Source organism: Argentina anserina, chromosome 6, assembly GCF_933775445.1.
Source record: "Argentina anserina chromosome 6, drPotAnse1.1, whole genome shotgun sequence".
NCBI classification, from domain to species: Eukaryota; Viridiplantae; Streptophyta; class Magnoliopsida; order Rosales; family Rosaceae; genus Argentina; species Argentina anserina.
Window position 1 is genome coordinate 2,009,862 of NC_065877.1, and position 13,364 is coordinate 2,023,225.

General features: G+C 38.2%; 4 protein-coding genes across 4 annotated transcripts; all 4 read right to left on the reverse strand.

Moving 5' to 3' along the window:
• Positions 1–487: 487 nt before the first annotated feature.
• LOC126799192 (cyclin-L1-1) lies at positions 488–3,630 on the reverse strand. The gene is made up of 9 exons (XM_050526331.1): positions 3,589–3,630; positions 3,298–3,459; positions 3,086–3,167; positions 2,615–2,755; positions 2,335–2,501; positions 1,566–1,833; positions 1,005–1,374; positions 837–875; positions 488–721 (listed from the first exon to the last, which is right to left on the reverse strand). Exons 2-9 carry the CDS (start codon positions 3,447–3,449, stop codon positions 651–653), a joined length of 1,290 nt encoding a protein of 429 aa, XP_050382288.1. The 5' UTR covers positions 3,450–3,459; positions 3,589–3,630; the 3' UTR covers positions 488–650.
• Positions 3,631–4,342: 712 nt separating this feature from the next.
• LOC126798760 (probable protein S-acyltransferase 17) lies at positions 4,343–8,423 on the reverse strand. Its single transcript, XM_050525810.1, has 10 exons — positions 8,224–8,423; positions 8,028–8,121; positions 7,525–7,619; positions 7,252–7,419; positions 7,093–7,165; positions 6,939–6,991; positions 6,418–6,509; positions 6,273–6,325; positions 5,452–5,577; positions 4,343–5,028 (listed from the first exon to the last, which is right to left on the reverse strand). Exons 1-10 carry the CDS (start codon positions 8,370–8,372, stop codon positions 4,750–4,752), a joined length of 1,182 nt encoding a protein of 393 aa, XP_050381767.1. The 5' UTR covers positions 8,373–8,423; the 3' UTR covers positions 4,343–4,749.
• Positions 8,424–9,303: 880 nt separating this feature from the next.
• LOC126799920 (uncharacterized) lies at positions 9,304–11,595 on the reverse strand. The gene is made up of 7 exons (XM_050527183.1): positions 11,308–11,595; positions 10,936–11,154; positions 10,703–10,789; positions 10,275–10,421; positions 9,843–9,869; positions 9,650–9,745; positions 9,304–9,552 (listed from the first exon to the last, which is right to left on the reverse strand). The coding sequence occupies exons 1-7, from the start codon at positions 11,530–11,532 to the stop codon at positions 9,352–9,354; spliced, it is 1,002 nt and encodes a 333-aa protein (XP_050383140.1). The 5' UTR covers positions 11,533–11,595; the 3' UTR covers positions 9,304–9,351.
• A 715-nt stretch (positions 11,596–12,310) lies between these two features.
• On the reverse strand, positions 12,311–13,364 carry LOC126797816 (probable histone H2AXb). Its single transcript, XM_050524544.1, has 2 exons — positions 13,053–13,364; positions 12,311–12,706 (listed from the first exon to the last, which is right to left on the reverse strand). Exons 1-2 carry the CDS (start codon positions 13,254–13,256, stop codon positions 12,485–12,487), a joined length of 426 nt encoding a protein of 141 aa, XP_050380501.1. The 5' UTR covers positions 13,257–13,364; the 3' UTR covers positions 12,311–12,484.

The window sequence follows — 13,364 nt, forward strand, 5'->3', positions numbered from 1 at the left end:
GAATTGAGAAAATAGAAGGCAAACTCATTTCCATAAAGCCACAATTTCATAACAATGCAAAAGAAGATGTGTACCTGATTCCGCATCACTTCCACAAAAGAAGCAACAAGATGAAAAACTGTGGGTTTGACTGCTTAGAAAGTATTTCTCAATAATCTTTCTTGGAATCATTGCTGTTAGTCCACCTGATTGTCTCAACTCTCAAGTATAGAAAGATGAATTTCCATGTAAAACTCTTCTTCAGCTAAATTTATTGAAAACACGTTTATTTGTTGACACGCTTTTTGGTTTTTACCGACGCGAGTCAAACATCGCAGAAGTGCTTGATTATTTGCAAATAAACGGAAGTAATTCATATGCACTACAAAACGATGGAATGATCAAAATTGGTTTGATAATTTTCGCCTGAGATCAAATCAACGAGAAAACACGAGGGTATAATTTGGCTAAAATGCAAGCTCCGCGGTATTCAAAATGAGATCATACAGACAAGTGCATGTACCCTTTTTTTTTCACTGTCAAACGTTGGCCTTTTCATAGCCCTCCAACATTTTAGTTAATCACATTCTTTACAACATTGTGTCAACATACAATCAAGTATCTGAATTCTACAAGTTTAATTGAGAAACCGAAATGAATACATTCACCATTCAGGCATACGGGTGATGTCTATAGCGATCCTTCTCCCTTGAAGAATATGAGGCACTGTGATAGTCGCGATCTGCAAAATAACAATGCAAGTCAAACAATTAGGTACAACTGTAATTTATTATATCTTTGGAGGGGGGGGGGGGGGAGGGGGGGGGGAAGAGCCTTCAAATGTACTTATATTATACCTCGTGATGAGTAATGTCTTGATTTCTCTGAATGGCCCCCTGCACCACAAAAGTTCAAGCCAAAAGCTTCAGACAGACGAGCATTTCCATACACAAAGTCATGAAAGGAAGGCAATCAATGGATATATTTTATCAAAGTGGTTGATAAACTCTAGCAACATGACCAACCTGAATCTTTAGCTCTGTCCTTAGAACGATGACTTCGATCTTTGGTCATATCCCTCTCAGCTTCCACTCTGTCTCCCCGATCACGATCCCTGGTTTTTATTCTATCCATGTCCCTCTCTCTTTCCCTATCCCTATCCCTCTCCCTGTCTCTGCTTTTGCTGCGTTCAGTTTTGGATTTCATACACAAATCTTCTCTTTCCTCTATAACAGGCCCGCTCTTAGATTCATCATCATTTTCTTTACAATCCTTAACCTTATCGGTGGCTGTAACGTTTACACCCTTTGATCCAGAAGATTGACTGACTGCTGGTGTCAGTGCCTTTGAATTATATGTATCGGCAATAGTTAGAGGGCTATTATTAAGAACATCCTACATACCAACAATGAAAGTAGAACTGTGTTAGCAATAGAATCTCTAAATCAATATATAGCATCAATTATTTGTTCTACAGTTGGCACTTGCTAAAAAAACAGAGGGAGTAATCACAATAACATATACAGCATGCTGACAAGTAGACAACTACATGTATAGGGGTGGAGGCAAACACAAGAAGTTCATACCTTCAAAACTGGCTGGGACTCCAAATTCGATTTGTTGCTATAGAATGTAAATGAATCTTTACAGACCGGAATATACTGAGCTTTAGGGAGACTATACAGATGAGCAAGAACCCTACAAACCTCAACAATCCCTGATTTTTCAGCATCAAATGCCTTCCACCATGGGGGATTCTCAGGAAGGGGAACATGAAACCGCCTAGCAGCAGCATACACAACACCACAAGCAACAACCTCACTCTTGAATCGAACACACAAAGTTGTACGCAAACTGCTCCAAATAAAAGTTGAGAAATAATAAGAATTAAATAATAGCATAAATAATCTTGAAACTATTCTACTGAAAAGCAACATCATATACCAGTCAAAACAATAAAGCCCTGAAAGCTTGGAGTTGAATCCATTACTAGTTCCAAAGTTCTTTTTTCCTGTCATTTTCTATATTAGCTTTTTTGATATATTCACATATAATGCAAGGCAGCTTTAGGAGTTAGCATCCAAATGCTCCTGCATCACCTTATTAGAGACCCAACTTTTCACATGCTAGACCATTGCAGTTTTCGGGATAAACATGCAACCCGTTTACAGAAAGCACAGCATAAAAATCCACCCCACCAACAAAAATTCAAAACTCTGGCTCTAAAACAGATTGAGATATGATTATTTTCATAGGGGCAAGGTAACTGTAAACAAACAAACACCTACTTCAGATTCAAACGTTACAACTAACACAAACATATAAAAAGGAAATGCGTTTCTGATGAAAAAGCACCTGTCATTTGCTAAATTCCAGGCTTCTTGCGTTAACTCTGGGGACTGAAAAGTGGCAAGGTAATTCGAAATGAACTTGTGGGGATGCTCAACATGACAAATGAAACCCATCTCTTTCAAAATATGTCTCTCTGTTTTACTCAACTCCACCTTCAAATCTGAATACTCCTGTAATAATAATAATAATAATCTTAGAACCATGACTTCTGATCCTATCAACCCAATGAAGATAAGAGGAAACAATGTTGCAACATGATACACATAACACATGAGCTACTGACCTTTGATTGTGGATCCAAATGCTCAATGGGTAAGTTCTCCCTCCTACATTCCATCCTGTGGAAAACAATAATCACCTGTCTAGCTTTCTTAGGACATTCCTCCAGCTTTGATGCAAGCCACAGACAACTAGCAGCAACTTTCTACAAAACAACATCAAATCCATCAAAAGCAAAGCATTAGTAACAAATTACGTATGATATTCCACTTTCTACAATGAATCCTAAAACAATTATTCCTCCCTTCTCGAAACAAGAAACTACATCATCACCCAACCGATTATATAATACTCTTTCATCCCTCTCAAAATCCACACACAGCGACATGGACTTATCGAAGGTGAAAAAACACAACTCGCATAACCAAAACCGATATTTCCTTAATTCTTCATAACATAATAACTTCTCACAAGTTCCATAAATCCAAAAAAAGAGACAAGCAAGCAACTCTGCCGCTACGAAAGTAAAATGTACCTTGACATGGAAGCGCGTAAACGACTTCTTGCAGTAGAAACGATGAAACAACACCTGACCAGTAGCCATCACAGCCTGAGGCCTGCAAATTCATCCCATCAAACCCTCAACTTTTACTTTTGGCACTCCGAGAATCCGAAACAAACATCACAATTGTACAATTACAAACACACAAAAGCAAAAATCAAAAGTCGGAGAAAGAGAAGACATACATTCTGAGCAAAATGCCGCTCTCTTGAATCAAATCACAGCCGTAGATTCTGAGCGTGGTCTCGGTAGCTTCATCTATGCCGTCCCTTCTCGACGGAGAGTTCTCCAGGTCCTCATCGCTCAGGTAGAACGTGTCTATCGCCGTGTATATCATCGCCGAAACCCTAACAAAATCGTCGGCACAGTACAAAATCAAAACCAACGAACAATTGAAACCGAAATTGAATATAAATTAGAGATTTAGCAAATAGTTGATATTGAAATTGAGGGGATTAACGAAGCTGAACCCTAACCTTCGTCGAATCCAGAGAGAGGGAGCTGGAGATCAGTGAGAGCCTTTCTTCTTCGTTTTGGGTTTGAAGCGGAGCTTCTTTTATTATTAGTTCTTCTTTTTCGGGTCGGATCTGGATATGGCCTTTATTTCCTATTGTGGGTTTTCGTAGCGGGCCTATTTTTCGGTGGATAATTGTTGTGTAATTTCAAGAGTCGATAATAATTGTTGTGTAATTATATCTCTACTACTATAAAGCCAGCACCCTAAGTTCTAGTAAATTACGAATATCTAAAAATACTCTTTCACATCTTATATTGGCATACACACAAACATGGGTTTTATAGTCAAAACATAAATATTTTCATAATAATAACCGCTCATTTTTCCACTCATAGGGGTGTGAGCAGTTTCTAGTTCTACTTAAGAGTGCAGTTATAAAACCGTTTAATCTAAATTTCTAATGGAAATTGGACCTCTATCCTGTTCCTATGAAAAAAGGGAGAGAAAATAAAAACTTTCGAAATCATGCTTTTTTTGCTAAAAACTGGGTTATAGCACACGAATTTAGGCTGAAAATCGCATGTTCTTGTTTTTCCACGAAAATTCTCCTACACTTTAGATAATGGTATATAAACACTTCCAGAAGTGACAGAACTGAAAAAAATCGTGAGGCAAATGGTTTTATGATTTTTCAAAGAAAATTAAAATTAAAATATTAACTAAATCCATCGAAAGTTCATTGCATGTACGTACCCTCTTTGTTTTGCTAGATCGTAACAAAAACATCATATTTCTTTAGTTCTTTAGTTAGAATATGAGGATCAATTACATCATTCTTTCACTCTGAATTTCTATCAATTTTACAAGATGAAGAACAAAAATTGACAGCTTTACAATTGAAATCTGCCAAGTCGATTGCTAAGAATACAATATGTAAGACTGTTCTACCGGTGTTTGATTCTATGCATGAAAACGGCCAATGACAAGTAGCCAGCCTCAGCCTGTAGACACATTGCAATAATGTTACAAAACACCAGAAGCATCTCATCCTGCTGAATCCAACCCCTCTCGTGATGTAGCTGGCTGTTTTGAGCACGAGTAATAGCAAGAGACGATTATGAAGCCGTTTTCCATTGCTCAAAGAGCAATGCATACTGCATTGACAGGACCACAATCTACTTTAGCCAGACTTTGGTTTGGTGTTTGCATACAACCTTCTTTTCGATAGAGGGAAGATGATTTCAAGAACATTCTGAATGAACCCTTTATCATAAATGTTATTCTTAACCACGACCTCAACATCTTCGAGTGGAGATCTTCGGAATATGGTTCTCCATTTGCTCTCTGGAGGTTTTCTTTCACTGGTCATCCCATTAATACTTGCTTTAAGTGCTTCAGAACTCGCCCTTGCTTCGCTCAGCTTCCTCTGCCAGTTTATATAGTCTTGCCACTTGAAAGTCTATATCAAAATAACAGTACCTGGTTAGTTCTCATGTTTCACCTACAACAGATGCAGCTCCCCCCAAATGAAATAGTTTTAAGGAATAGTTGTATGTGTTTGTGTTCTAAACAACTATTCATCTTGCGTGTGTGAGTGCCAATTTAAAATCGCATTATAAACTAAACTAAATACATTGTACTAATAAAAATTCATGATATGACCACATTCTAGGAGAAACCCCAGAAGGCAAGCTTTATCTTTCATCAGAATAGAAAGAGCAACCACTGTTATTTCATGCTTCTTTACCAAGTGATTCTGTTTGAGACATGTAATCTAATACACCATCCCCACATGCTTAATGACTAACCTCTAAATTCCTGTTTAAAGTATTAAGAAGAAATGGCAAACTATGTTATTCAAAAGTCAGACAGAGATCTAAACCTCGTTAGTGGTAGTATTTGTGAGACAAAGTTTTGCATGGTAACCAAAGAATCCTGCGATTAACAATGCCATTATTGCAAGAAACATCATCAGTAATATTTGAGTGTTGTATGCCCCCACCAACCACTGCAAAACATCACAAAATAGTAAACGAGTTATGTTAGGGGAAATAAAATGCACAGTATAATGATCTCATAACCAAATATGCAAAAGTAGGCAATCTACACAATTGAAAGGCACAATTATAGAAAGTATTACATCTCCAGATCAGATTAATGTAAGCTAACCTTTTACTATCAAGTTCAGACACTACCTATTTAATAATAGATACATATGAAAATAATCAAGTCCCCAAGGCTCTTTCAAGTTCTTTGACATATTTCAATTTAGACACGTTCTATCTATTATGGATTGATCTTTATGATTGAGAAAAGGAAATGATGCACATAGTCAAGCAGTCTCATATCCATGTAAAGATAATTTCTTTAACATGTTGCACCCAGAATACAGTTACCACCTAGAACTCTAGAAGTCAGCATGTCAGCTTGAAACTGAATCAGCCAACATTTTACTTCAGTGATTTTTCGCTTGCTGTATATTTCATTCACAACAACGTCTCTTGTTCACACAGGCCAGATTGAAAAACGTAAGGATCCTAGTATTTTTTATTTTAAACTGATATACAGTGATTTATTATGAATATGAAAAACAAATGTTTGCTGAATAAAAACATATTAACATTATAACAATCGGGGATCGTTTCAAAAAAAAATTCAGGATTCTTACTGGCCTGAATTGCCAAAATGATATAATAAGCTCACCTGTATTACGTGTGGTGATAAACTAAGAAAAGTATTCTCTACACCATAATAAACTGCAATGAGAAATTGAGGAAAGGAATGTCAATTAGGTACACAAAACATAAGCAACCACTGTTTTTGTGACTTGAACTGTAATTCTACTTACCAATTAGAATATCAATAACTCTAAATTCTCTAACTTGTCCAGCAAGAATCAACCCAACGGCAACTGTTCCATATATGCAAAGTAAAGTGTGCCTGAGAAACCAGAAATGCATAACATTTAACAAAAAGAGCATGCACAGTAATCCAAGTTACAAAATAGTTGGAACCGGTAATTAAGATCGACACAAATGAAGATAAACAGCTCAACTTCATCCTCTAGCAGACAGATTCGTGCAAATTGTAAGGCAATAGAGAAAAGTTTGTATTGAGTTTCATGAAGGTAAATCAAATTAAAGTTTGTACAGAAAACATATCAAACTATTTTAGTTGTCATTCGTGCTAACACTGTAATGAAGTCCGCGTGACTAAAGTTCAACCAATTATCTGAATTATCAATCTCAAGAAGCTGATTGAATACCTATTTTTACCCAGTAGCAACATCTACAATTAAATTTAAGGGCAGAATAGACCACAAAAACCCACAAACAATCAAACAGTTCTGCTTCAGGAGATAGCACTTACCACAAAAGAAAAGCCATGAAGTAATGGATGTTTCTCTCACCTATACAATTATTCTGCAATCAAACCCAATATTGAATTCCAATAAGCACCTTATGGAATGAATATTTATAGTAAAAAGAAGATTAAAAAAAATACGAGTTGGAGAAATTCAAACCATCCATCCACAATGATGGTCAAAGCGAGCAACACAGCGACCACATATGCTACAATGCTTAGATCTAGCAGGTCTGAATTAAATAGAAAGAAGATTATCAATATAAAGGAAAACCTTGGGCAATTTAGCTGTATGAGGGGAGGTTGATGGAGGACTCACTTTGGAAGTTTGCACGTCGAACATTCTTTCTCAGAATATATCACATTGTCATACGGGTAAGCAGAGAGATAAACTGAAACATTATCAGACTTCACTGTTCCTGAATCGGAGAGGCTAGTTAACAGAAACAGCAGAACACCGACAGCAACAGCGAAGAAGCTTATGTACCTGCAAAAAAACCAAATGTCTTGTGAGTTCTGTACTAAAAGTGGCAGCCAGAGTTAGAGAGACTCAAATGCGGGAATAACATAAAAAAACAAATCCTTAACATACCAGTGAACTTCACCTATATAATAGCCAGGAATATAACGGAAGGAAGAAGTTGCAACTAAATAATAGGTTCCTCCAATTACAGCAAGGTATATGATCTGCAGTGAAACAAAAAAAAATAACAATTACTACCGAATCAGAAAGCAAGATATGTCTTACCTATAATTTACCATTCAACTAAGAGCTTCTTTAATTAGCTAAACTAAACTTCAAAACTTAGAATGAATATGCATTTGGTTGTTACAAACTCTAGCAAAGCAGAATGCTTTAACAACAACCTCCTGCCATATCCCTAATCCACACCACATTCTTCTTCCAATTTTACCAACTACCGAACACTTCCATGCATAACTAGTTCATAACCTCGACCCTTATAAGTTATAAGAACAACACTCTAAGTCTCTAACTAACAATATAACAAAACGTGAATCACAAATACGAAAAAGGGCACCGAATTCACAAGCTAACCAAACATCATCAGCCAATCAGAAAACCCAATCAGATACCTGCAAAGTCGGATTGGGGCGATCACAGCAGAAATACTCAACATTCTGGATCGCACTAGTCCCCCTCGCCCCGAACACAAACCCAACGAACCGCCTGGGAATCAATCACGAATTACAAAAACCTCAATAACCACAACACTAAAAATCAAAGAAATTGAAAGAGGAGAGAGAGAGAGAGAGAGATGTAGGGAGTAACTGGAAGTAATCGCAGATGCCGAAGGTGAGGAAGTGATTGATGCGTTGGATAGGGGTGCCGTCGAAGATGGGCCATTGGCCGCAGAAGAAGGAGACCAAGACGAGTAGAGTAAGTAAGCCATGGCAAACCAGAAGCCACTCTACGCCCATCTCTTTTGAGTTTTGACTAGTTCGATGAAGCTGTTGCAGAGGAAAGGAGGTCGTTTTTCTGTTGTAATCGCGAGTTTGGAAGCTTCTCTACCCGCCCAACTATTTTTACCTCGGAGGGATCCAACTCTGTTTTTTACTTTTGTGGGGGCCGTATCTCCAGGCAGTTAATTTATTTAACTTTTTAATCTTGAGTGAAATATCAAGTCACTATTATTACCTACGGAGCTAAATGAGCCACATGAAAACCATTAAATTTGGTCATGAGGTAGAGGAAAACATAGTATTGTAGAGTAATTATTCTGTGTACCCGCCTCACCACGTGACACTGTCATGTGGTGTAACCAGCTAATCATATTACGTCATGATATAATTAACATGCACGCGGTAAAAATAGTAAAAATTTATTTACAATCAGAAACAATCACATTAAAAAATAGACCAAAACATTAAGGGAGTACACCACTTGGGATATGTGGCGGGTATATATAATAATTTCTCTAGTAGTGTACTACTACTCGTCGTGATTCTATTGATACATAACGAATTTTAGCATACTTTCAGCTTAAGTCATTAACATAATATGTGTCATTTTACTAGGATCTCTGAAGAAGATAGTCGTAATTTTTCCGTGATCTTTTATTTGCTACCAAAGGTCCAAAAGCAACTTGGTCGAAGAATGACCAGTGTCAATTGAATATAATTCGTCCTGGGGTAAGTTTAGTATAGAGCGGGGGAAAATAATTGCTTCCACTATTGATGCAGAATTATCAGCTTTCAACTTTAACATGGAGATCGAGGCCAGCTATTTGAGTCTGACGATTGCATTAGATAGGATGTAACACATCCACAGCATGATCGGTTTGATCGAACTTGTAACATAAGTGACTCCTTGTAAAGATTGGCATATCTCATATATTTTGTCATAGCAGTAAAATTGTAGCAAAGCTTTCTATAAACAACAACACTATGGCTGGCTGCACTAGATGTCCGCATCGCCTATGGAATTTTCTATGATGTCGATGCAGGATCCTACTGATTCACTTTCTGCCATTGCCTCTGCGAGTTTAGCTCGTGTTGTTTCATGGCGGCGCATGATTAAGACGGTGTTTAGTACTGACCATCTGACTTGTGAATCACTTTTCTTCTGTGTGAAGCCTAGGCTTCTAAGCAATGAATCCAGCTGTTCAAAAGATCATACACCATTCAGTTAGTCACTTCTTGCATTAGTTTCTTCATCTTACTTGTTCCCAAGTAAACGAAACAATTCACAAGCTAACCTGGTTTATATCAGCTAGACCACCCTCAGCATAACCATATAAAAGATACTCAGCAACAACACCGGCGAGCGCTATGCACGCAAATTTGTTCAGCGTCTAATAAGATGCATTCCCAATTCATGAACTAGTCTCATTTCAAGGAGTGAAGGGAGATGTAATTAGAAAATTTTGAGACGAGGGATAGAAAACGTACTGTTGCTGATACTTTGCCTGCATTAACCTGCAGAAATAAGAACTACTGTAAATCATGGTTGCTAATTTATTATCAACCAAAGTTTACATAGACCATTTTTTCATTATGAATGCAAACAATCTACACTTAAAACTGCACCACTTCATCTGACTGCTTTCACTACTTACTCTTCTCTTTGAAATGGAAACTGTGCTGGTTCTATATCCCTTAAATGACTATACTGCCGAGCTAGCTTTAATCAAAGTGCCTAAATGTATTCCTCATCACCTTAAATGTCTTTACGTTAAGCTACTAGCTAAAGCTAGTGGACATTAGCTTAAATGCCTACTTGAAAAGAGTATAAGTGCAGAAAAAAAATTACAGAAGCTGGAAAGACAGGATATCAGAGAGGATTTGTATAAGACATGCCTATTTAGATCAGAAACAACATACCTCTTCAACAAACTCAATGTCCACAAACGCGGTCCCTGCTTGAACATTGAGAGACCCTTCTTTCTTAAACGCATCCAAGCTAGTTAATGCATATCCCTTGGGGAGAATACCAAGCAAGTACGCAATCAAGAAATGACCAGCTTCATGCTGCATAAGAAAACTCTTCTTAGCTGAACACTTCATTATGATATACTCCTAATTTCATAAACGTGGGCGTGGCACAAAGCTTTCAGACCTATTGCCTGATAGGTTTTGCATACAGAGAACAAATGTCGTGAAGGAATTCAACCTCATAAAATGATGTGCCACAATGAAAGACAGAGTTAACACCTACATTAACATGAAATCAAATGAAACTGCAGCATTATTTCCAGGAGCTACTGTGCGTAAATTAATCTGAACACCAAGAAATATGAGAGAAATCTTACTTGAATGACCCTATTATGATACTTCTGACAAAAGGTGTGACCAATTGTATCAATAGCCAAGGTACTAACTCCTCCATTGAAAGATATCTACACAATTTGATGAGATAATATCATATTATCAATTATCATAGTGAATTGACTTCAAATAGTAAAACAGAAACCTCCTCAAGATAGTCAAATTCAGTGACATGGATTCTTAGGAACACATCCTTAGACATACATAAAGAACTTACCGCATCCAGCGTCCAGATAAACAATGCTGTTAAAGAAACATAGAAAAGCTGCTGAGGACTAAACCCGAAAACATTCCATGCAGAAACACCTCCTACCACAGCAGCAATCTGAAGGTTTCTTTCTATGGAACCAAGAGTAGTATCCACCGGTGATAGAAGAGATTGTGCTACTATTCCATTCAGCTTCAGCTCATCCAAAGTGTAAAGCCTCTGGGGCACCTGCTCAAAGAAATCACATCCCAAACCTTAACATTTAACATAACATGTAGGCTGTAGCTGCAGCATAACATAAAAGATGACACATATCCAATCCCAATATTGATCAAGTTTCAAAGACCAACAAGAATTGTACAATATGCAAGTGAAGTTAACCAGCCTAGCAGCACCAAAGCATCTGAGGCCACCAGGCTTGCCCTGCAAATCCTTAACAAGGGAGAGAACTGCCCTCTCATCCCCTTTGGCCAACTCCTTATCCACTTGCTTCAAAACTTGCTGCCTTGAGACACCAACCTCAGAGGAAGATGAGCATAGTGTGATTATAGAAGTGGGAAATCTGAGTTGGGGTTTGTATGATAAGCAATGCATCAAAGTACCCATTCAAACAAAATTCTCAACACATCACTACACCCTGCCAGTACCAACAAAACAAATGAAGGAAAAAATATATATTAGGGAGGAGAGAGTGGTTGCTATAGCGGTGTTCCTGAGCCACACAAATTGAGTAGTCTAACTTCATAGAAGTGAGTCAAAAAATAGGTTATTTTAGAGTACCTCACGAGACGAGTTCGCCACTCGCTGATGCCATTCGAACCCTTGAGCTGTGGGTTGTTAACTTACGCAACCAACCACTACTCAAAAGGGAGAACGGCGATAGTTCTGCACTACTTCTGCTCAACTTATTTGACTATAATTTAAAAACAACAGAGTTTTCATGGATTCATCTACGGTGCAGCGCTGCATACCATATATATCGAATCGGACGGTAGATAAAACGTGTCTTGAAATGCACATAGGATATATGGAGTGTATAAACGATGAATTAGAGGCACTGCACACATACAGCACTACACCATAGAATTTTCGGAGTTTTCATAGGCACCTTGCTTTTTCTTTCAACTTGGGGTACGTAGTTCCGTAGGCACCTTGCTTTTTCTTTCAACTTGGGTTACGTAGTTCCGTGTGATTATTCTCTTCGGTTACTTAACACTTCACATTTGTAGAGCACAATTGTTCATAACAGACATATTTTCCGTCATATTCCTCTCAAATTAGTTAGTGCCTTGAGTCCTTGACTGAAGAGTCGAAGGCAGATGTTGATGCTAAATTGAAGAAGCCATTTGAGCATTGTGAACGCGTATTAATGAAAATAACTATAAGCCGATTCAATTCACCAAACTACTGGCATAACCATTTCATTTATAGCACAAAATCCCAAGGACCAAAACAACAGGGTTCAAAGAAAAACCTAACAATACCACCCATAGTATTTTACAACTGAGGCAAACTAAACACCTCCACACAAGAAGAGAAACCCAAACAGAACAAAACCCTAGAACTCCTGCGAAGCAGATCCAATATCGCCCTTGCCTTTCCCAACCTTCTTAGGCAAAAGGGTTTGGTGAATGTTGGGCAACACTCCTCCATTGGCAATAGTCACAGACCCTAAAAGCTTGCTCAGCTCCTCGTCGTTCCTCACCGCAAGCTGAATGTGCCTCGGCACGATTCGATTCTTCTTGTTGTCCCTAGCTGCATTTCCAGCAAGCTCCAAGACCTGAAATTCCCAATTTCACAATTCAAAAATCAGTACAAACGCAAAGATCGAAACTTTACTCAGCAAATCCAAAACCCATCAAGATTTCAAACCTAAACAAACCAATTCAGCTCCATTTTCACCTAATCAAACCAATTCAACATCTTTTTCAACAACCCCAAAAATCAAACTTAGCGACGAACATCATAATCAATTTAAATCCCAGATTCCCAATTTCCTAACCCAATAACTCAAACACAAAACTCCTAAAATCCAGAACCCCAATTTTCAAAACCCTAATTTCAATCCACAAACAACAATCCAATCAAACACAAAACAGACCAAATTGAAAGCAATTGAAACTCACCTCAGCAGCGAGGTACTCAAGAACAGCAGATAGATACACCGGAGCTCCGGCGCCGACACGCTCGGCGTACTTGCCGGACTTGAGAAACCGGGCAATCCTACCCACCGGAAACTGAAGCCCGGCCTTGCTAGACCTCGACACCGACTTGGTGGCCTTCGGCTTGCCTCTGCCGCCCTTGGTCGACCCGCTTTCCTTCCCACTCATTTTTTTCGGCGGCGGAAATTGAACTCTCCGGAAAACCTAACCCTAGAAATGACCTGCGTTCGATTTGCGAGAGAGAGAAAGAGAGAGAGGTTTGGAGTATGTGCTTGC